Source organism: Palaemon carinicauda, chromosome 23 (assembly GCF_036898095.1).
Source record: "Palaemon carinicauda isolate YSFRI2023 chromosome 23, ASM3689809v2, whole genome shotgun sequence".
NCBI classification, from domain to species: Eukaryota; Metazoa; Arthropoda; class Malacostraca; order Decapoda; family Palaemonidae; genus Palaemon; species Palaemon carinicauda.
Genome location: NC_090747.1, coordinates 420,001 through 427,500, shown reverse-complemented (window position 1 = coordinate 427,500; position 7,500 = coordinate 420,001). Strand labels below are relative to the sequence as shown.

Genomic DNA, 7,500 nt, shown 5'->3' with positions numbered 1-7,500 from the left:
CCTGAAAAGAGATTATGATTAACATTCATTTCGGATAATTACATCCGTCAGACACGCGCCGAAACTTTCTGTTGATGCTATTTTCTTTATTAATTTAGTTTATTTAGTAAAACTTTAGAATGAATCTGCCTTTACTGAGATGTTTTTTTTTTATTTATAATAATGATAATAATAATAATAATAATAATAATAATAATAATAATAATAATAATAATAATAATAATGATAATAACTACTACACAAAGCCCCCACTGGCAACGCGGGCATAACAGCAATTGGATTACAGCCAACCTATCCCTGTGCGTCGTAAATAGCGGGTATAAGGAACGGGACGGGAGGAGGGGGACTAGGAATCACCTCTCCTATATAGTTACTTTTTGTGAAATATCACGAAGGGGGTTGGAGGGGAGAGGGACCGTTCCCACCAGTCTGGTTTCGGGTGTCAGAAAGTGTTTGGATGTGTTACGATAGAGAGGTTAAAAAGGTGAGATTGGGTGTATGTTTTGGAATAGAAGGATGAATATATTGACATTGTGTGGGACAAAGATAAAAGGTACGGGTGAAGTGATGTTTGGTGATATGACAATTCGAGTGTGTGGTATTGAATGGCTAGGAGTAAGAGGGGGTGAGGCTTTATTGCTGAATGAATGGATGATAGATAAATTAGTGGAATGGAAGGAGGTATCATCTAGGACTCAGTGGTTCTTAACCTGTGGGGAATTCCCCACTGGTGGGGAATGGCGGAGTTGCCAAGTGGGGACTGACCGGTCGGACAGAAGAACCAATGTCTTGTTGTCACATTTCGTGAATTTGTTTCCACCCACAAATAATCGATAGTGCTTCAAAATTTAATGTTGACTTACTTTACAAATCACAACCATTTACAGACTGTTTTAATAACAAAAACAACCAATATATGAGGTATGGTAAGTCATGTTTGGGTAAAAGTGACAACACTGTTGGGTTTGAAATGTCAACAGCGGCTCCCCGCAAACTCAATCCTGTCACGTCTCTCCTTGGTGTAACAGGTGGGTAACAGAGCTCCCATTATTAAGTAATTACTCATACGTGTATATATTCTTATGGTTATTTTTATTTAGTACCTCTCCAATGTACACCCCGAGTTCGTTGGCAAGGAGAGGCAGTTTTTTTAATTGAAGGCAAATTACTTGAAGAAAATGAGGATGGACCAGGGCGGAAAATTTCAAACTGAGTCGAAAGCGATAGTACACGCATCGTATGCTGTTTCTCTGCTGGTGGCGAAGGCGAAGAAGCCACATAGCATCGGAGAGACGCTCATAAAGCCGTGCCTTGTGTCGTGCGCTGGCATTTTGCTTGGCGAATCTGCGGTGTCGAAGATGAAGCAAGTTTCTCTGTCCAACGACACTGTCAAGTCCCGCATCTTCGACATGTCGTGCGACATCAAGTCGCAGCTCTTGGCAAAGGTCAAAGCGTCTCCCGTCTTTGTAATTCAGCTGGATGAGTCCGTGGATGTGGCAAATTTGTATCAACTAATTGTCTTCGTTCGATACGTCCACGACCAAAGCATCGAAGAGGACTTGCTGTTTTGCCGCCCTCTGGAAACAACAACCCAAGCCGCCGACGTCATGCAGCTTGTCGACGCCTTTTTTGAGGAGGAAGGATTGGACTGGGGCAAGCTCGTCCATGCCTGCACAGATGGGGCTCCTGCTATGTTGGGTGCGAGGTCTGGATTCGCGAAACTACTGAAGCAGAAGAATCCCAAGGTGGTGACCCTGCACTGCATCATACATCGAGAAGCGCTCGCATCAAGGACGATGACACAACCGCTCAAAGAAGCGCTTGAGACGGCAATCAAGCTTGTGAATTTTGTCAAAGCGAGCGCCCTCAACACTCGACTATTTCGACGGTTGTGCCAGGATATGGAATCCGACTACGAAGGAATGCTGTTCCACACTGCCGTTCGCTGGTTATCGAAAGGCGACATGTTAAATCGGCTTGTGCATTTGCTCCCCGAAGTTACACAATTTTTGGAAGAAAGGAACAAAGGAGATCTGAAAGCTGCTGTTTCCGATGAGGCATTCCAGTGCAGGCTGGCACTTCTTGCAGACATGTTCAGTCACCTGAATGAGCTTAACCACAAGCTACAGGGCGCGGACTCCGATATAATCGGGCATCGAGACAAAGTGAACGCCTTCGTCTCAGAACTTGAGTTGTGGCGAGGCAAGTTCGAGACTGGCCGCAGCGCAACGGCTTTTCCAACGTTGGCGCGAATCAGCGAGACTGCTGGTGGCGTCAGCGACGTTCTCAAGACCGAAGCCATCATCCACCTCAACAGGCTGCTGGACGAGTTTCAGCACTATTTTCCGGACTTCAAAAGCAACAACCCAATGATGGAGTTCACGAGGGATCCCTTCAGCTTTCGAGTTGACAACTTCCCGAAGGAAGCAGAAGACATCGAAGATCAGTTTCTTGACCTGGTGCATGACTCCGCAGCAAAGGCTGTTTTTGCGGAGAAAAGCCTGAACGCATTCTGGGCCACTATGCATGGTTCGTATCCTCGCGTTGCTGTGGCGGCGCTCACACTACTGGTTGCATTTCCCTGCATGTACCTGTGCGAGTCGGCGTTTTCGAGCATGGTTGAGATCAAAACCAAATCGCGAAACCGCCTGATTGACCTTGAATCTGATTTGCGCTGCGCCATTTCAAAAGTGGAACCGAACATTGAGGCACTCGTCAAGGCGAAACAAATGCCAAAGTCTCATTATCCTGTATGCGTCTAGTGTTGCATTTTTTGTATGTTTTTTATGGGCCAAATAAATTGAGAAAAAAACATAACGAATCTTTTCATGTGTATTTTATTTCCATGTGATAACTGTTTGTAAAAAATCTAATATATGCAAAAAAAATTAAAGGCCGTAAAATGGCACAAAAAAGCAAAGCGTATATTTACGTATTAAAGTTAAACACTGCATGGGTTAAACTCGAATTTGTCAATGACCGATGCTGTGGTGGGAAATGGAGAGTTGGCTCACTGAAAAGTGGGGAATTGGAGAAAAAAGGTTAAGAACCCCTATTCTAGGTTGAAGTGGTAAGGGTTAGGTTGGGTAGGTAATGTTGGGCTTTTGTTAGTGTGTATGAGAAGGTTCTGAGAATAGTGAAGGAGAGCAGAATGAATTCTGGAATGAATTAGAATGATGTGTAGACGGAGTGGGTAGGAGAAACTATGATGATGGCTTAAATGACAGAGTGGGTGTCGGAGAGGTAGAAGGATTCATTGGAAAGTAGAGAAGAGGATAACAAGTATACATAGGGCAGAGCAAAAAATGGGATAGTGCTAGAAATAGCAATATTGTGTTGATAACAAGGATATTTTGAAGATTAAAAGATGTGCGTGTGTTTAGGGGTATGGCTAACGGTATACCTGATATTTTTTGGTTTAAGGGAATGTAGTTGTAGCAAAATAGTCGGGAAATAGATAAAAAAAAAAAAAACATAGGTAAGCAATGAATATCAAGAAAGGTTGGAAGTGGCATATGGCACTGTGAAAGTGAGCGAGACTGGTAATCCAGAGGAGTGGATGTTAGTGGAATAAAGTTTTGTTGGGTTTAAAACTGATGTGTGCGGCAAGAGGAATGGACGCAGCAACATCAAGAAGGGGAGTGACTGGGGGATTGAATGAGGTGAAGATGAAAGTGGATGTGGAAAAGAGGGATTTATTGAGGAATGACTGAAGAGTAATGGTGTAGAGTACCCAAACTACTAACCTAGTAGATATTCTAAGGTTAAGAATATGTCTCACGTTTTAAACTAAGTTGCACAAGCAACAACCAATTTTGAATACACGATCTAAAACCTTTGCGACAGAAGAATCATGAACTTCATCAGAGAAGAAAGAACTTTTGACAGAAGCTCCAATATCAAAGAATCTCGACACCAAAAACGACTGTCCATTTCCAAAGTTTACGACCAAGGATATTTATTCAATCTCTCTCTCTCTCTCTCTCTCTCTCTCTCTCTCTCTCTCTCTCTCTCTCTCTCTCTCTCTCTCTCTCGTTATCCCTGCGTGTCGTAAGAGGTGACTAAAAGGGACGGGACAAGTGGGCTGGGAACCCCCTCTCCTGTATATAATCCTGTGAGACGTCAACAAAGAGATGGAGCTGGGGGGAGAGGGACTTCTCCCCTCACTCTAGTTTTGGGGTGTTTGAATATGCGTGGATGTACTACGATAGAGAGTAAAAGATGTGAGATTAGAAGTATGTTTAGGAAGAGAAGGAGGGATGTATTGGCCTTGTGTGAGACAAAGATGAAAGGAAAGGGTGAAGTGATGTTTGGTGAAATGTCTGGTAGAATGTCTGGGATTGAAAGGGAAAGAGCCAGAGAGGGTGTGGCTTTATTGCTGAGTGAATGGATGACAGGTAAAGTAGTGGAATGGAAGGAAATATCATCTAGGTTAATGTGGGTAAGGGTTAGGTAGGGTAGGGAATGTTGGGCGTTTGTCAGTGCGTATGGGCCAGGTAGTAAGAAAAGTGAAGAAGAGCAGAATGAATTATGGAATGAATTAACTATGTGTGTAGAAGGACTGGGTAGAAGGAATTATGTAGTTGTCATGGGTGTCTTAAATGTTAGAGTGGGCACTGGAGAGATAGATGGTGTCATTGGGAAGTATGGCGTACCAGGTGAAAAGGAGAGTGGTGAGAGACTGGTAGATATGTTTGTTGAACAAGAGATGGTAATAAGTGCTAGCTTTTTCAAAAAGAAAGATAAAATCAAGTATACATGGGTAAGAGTGGCAAATGGAAGAGTAGTAGAAAGGGCATTAATGGATTTTGTGTTGATAACTAAAAGAATGTTTGGAAGATTGAAAGACGTGCACGTGTTTAGGGGTATGGCTAACGGTATGTCTGATCATTTTTTGGTGGAAGGAAAATTAGTTGTAGCAAAAGAGTGGGGGAATAGAGTAGGTGGATGTAAAAGGGAGCTAGTGAGGGTTGAAGAGCTAATAAAACCGGGGGTAAAAAGTAAATATTAGGAAAGGTTAAAAATGGAATATGACAAGTGAGAGTAAGAGAAACTGGTAATTTAGATGAGGAGTGGAAGTTAGTAAAAGAAACATTTTTTGGGATTACAAGTGATGTGTGTGGCAAGAAGGTTTTATGAGGCAGCATGAGGAAGGGCGATGAAGGAGTGAAGGTAAAAGCGGAAGAGAAAAAGTGGGCTTTTGAAGAATGGCTGCAGAGTAATAGTATAGAGAAGTATGAAAAATATTGAGAGAAAAATGTGGAAGTAAAGCGCAAGGCACGTGAGACAAAGAGGGCAGTTGACCTGAGGTGGGGTCAGGGATTGGGTCAGTCATATGAAGAGAATAAGAAGAAGTTTTGGAAATAAGTGAAGAGAGTAAGGAAGGCTGTCTCAACAATTGAAGAGACTATGGAAGATGGAAATGGAAGGTTGTTAAAAGGAGAGGAGGCAAGGAAAAGGTGGGCGGAATATTTTGAAAGTTTACTGAATGTTGAGGATAATAGGGAGGCAGATATAATTGCTGTTGCAGGTGTTGAGGTGCCGGTGATGGGAGATGAGAATGAGAGAGAGATTACAATAATGGAAGTGAAGAGAGCACTAGATGAAACGAGAATAGGAAAAGCATCTGGTATGGATGGTGTGAGAGCTGAGATGTTGAAGGAAGGGGGTGTTTCTGTACCTGAATGGTTGGTGAGATTGTTTGATATGTGTTTTGTGTTGTCAATGGTACCAGTAGATTGGGTTTGTGCATGTATTGTACCACTATATAAGGGTAAGGGAGATGTGCATAAGTGTTGTAATTCAAGAGGTATTAGTTTTTTGAGTGTAGTTGGAGAAGTGTATGGTAGACTAATGATTAATACGATTAAGGATAAAACAGAGAATGCAATCTTAGAAGTACAGGGTGGTTTTAGAAGAGGTAGGGGTTGTATGAATCAGATTTTTACAGTTAGGCAGATATGTGAGAAATATTTAGCAAAAGGTAAGGAGATGTCTGTTGCGTTTATGGATCTGGAGAAAGCATATGAAAGAGTTGATAGGGAAGCAATGTGAAATGTGGTGAGATTATATGGAGTTGGTGGAAGGTTGTTGCACGTAGTGAAAAGTTTCTACAAAGGTAGTAAAGCATGTGTTAGAATAGGAAATGAAGTAAGTGATTGGTTTCCGGTGAGAGTGGGGCTGAGACAGGGATGTGTGATGTCGCCGTGGTTGTTTAACTTGTATGTAGATGGAGTGGTGAGAGAGGTGAATGCTCGAGTGCTTGGACAAGGATTAAAACTGGTAGACGAGAATAAACATGAATGGGAGGTAAATCAGTTGTTGTTTGCAGATGATACTGTACTGGTTGCAGACACAGAAGAGAAGCTTGACCGACTAGTGACAGAATTTGGAAGGGTGTGTGAGAGAAGGAAGTTGAGAGTTAATGTGGGTAAGAGTAAGGTTATAAGATGTACGAGAAGGGAAGGTAGTGCAAGGTTGAATGTCATGTTGAATGGAAAGTTACTTGAGGAGGTGGATCAGTTTAAGAACTTGGGGTCTGTTGTTGCAGCAAATGGTGGAGTGGAAGCAAATGTACGTCAGAGAGTGAATGAAGGTTGAAAATTGTTGGGAGCAGTTAAGGGAGTAGTAAAAAATAGACGGTTGGGCAAGAATGTAAAGAGAGTTTTATATGAGAAAGTGATTGTACCGACTGTGATGTATGGATTGGAGTTGTGGGGAATCAAAGTGACGGAGAGACAGAAATTGAATGTGTTTGAGATTAAGTGTCTAAGGAGTATGGCTGGTGTATCGCGAGTATATAGGGTTAGGAACGAAGTGGTGAGAATGAGAACGGGTGTAAGAAATGAGTTAGCAGCTAGAGTGGATATGAATGTGTTGAGGTGGTTTGGCCATGTTGAGAGAATGGAAAATGGCTGTCTGCTAAAGAAGGGGATGAATGCAAGAGTTGATGGGAGAAGTACAAGAGGAAGGCCAAGGTTTGGGTGGATGGATGGCGTGAAGAAAGCTCTGGGTGATAGGAGGATAGATGTGAGAGAGGCAAGAGAGCGTGCTGGAAATAGGAATGAATGGCGAGCGATTGTGACGCAGTTCCGGTAGGCCCTGCTGCTTCCTCCGGTGCCTTAGATGACCGCGGAGGTAGCAGCAGTAGGGGATTCAGCATTATGAAGCTTCATCTGTGGTGGATAACGGGGGAGGGTGGGCTGTGGCACCCTAGCAGTACCAGCTAAACTCGGTTGAGTCCCTTGTCAGGCTGGGAGGAACGTAGAAAGTAGAGGTCCACTTTTTGTTTTGATTCATTTGTTGATGTCGGCTACCGCCCCAAAATCGGGGGAAGTGCTTTGGTATATATATATATATATATATATATATATATATATATATATATATATATATATATATATATATATATATATATATATGCTTGTGTATGTTTTATAATACTTATTGTTTTTTCCTATATCCTAAAAACTTAGGTTTTCTTGGCACTCAGCGCATTTC

At 42.5% G+C, this 7,500-nt stretch overlaps 1 protein-coding gene across 1 annotated transcript; it reads left to right on the top strand.

The window, feature by feature from the left end:
• Nucleotides 1-1,184: 1,184 nt before the first annotated feature.
• Nucleotides 1,185-2,762, top strand: LOC137617079 (protein FAM200C-like). Its single transcript, XM_068346917.1, has one exon. It carries the CDS (start codon nucleotides 1,185-1,187, stop codon nucleotides 2,760-2,762), a length of 1,578 nt encoding a protein of 525 aa, XP_068203018.1.
• Nucleotides 2,763-7,500: the final 4,738 nt, after the last annotated feature.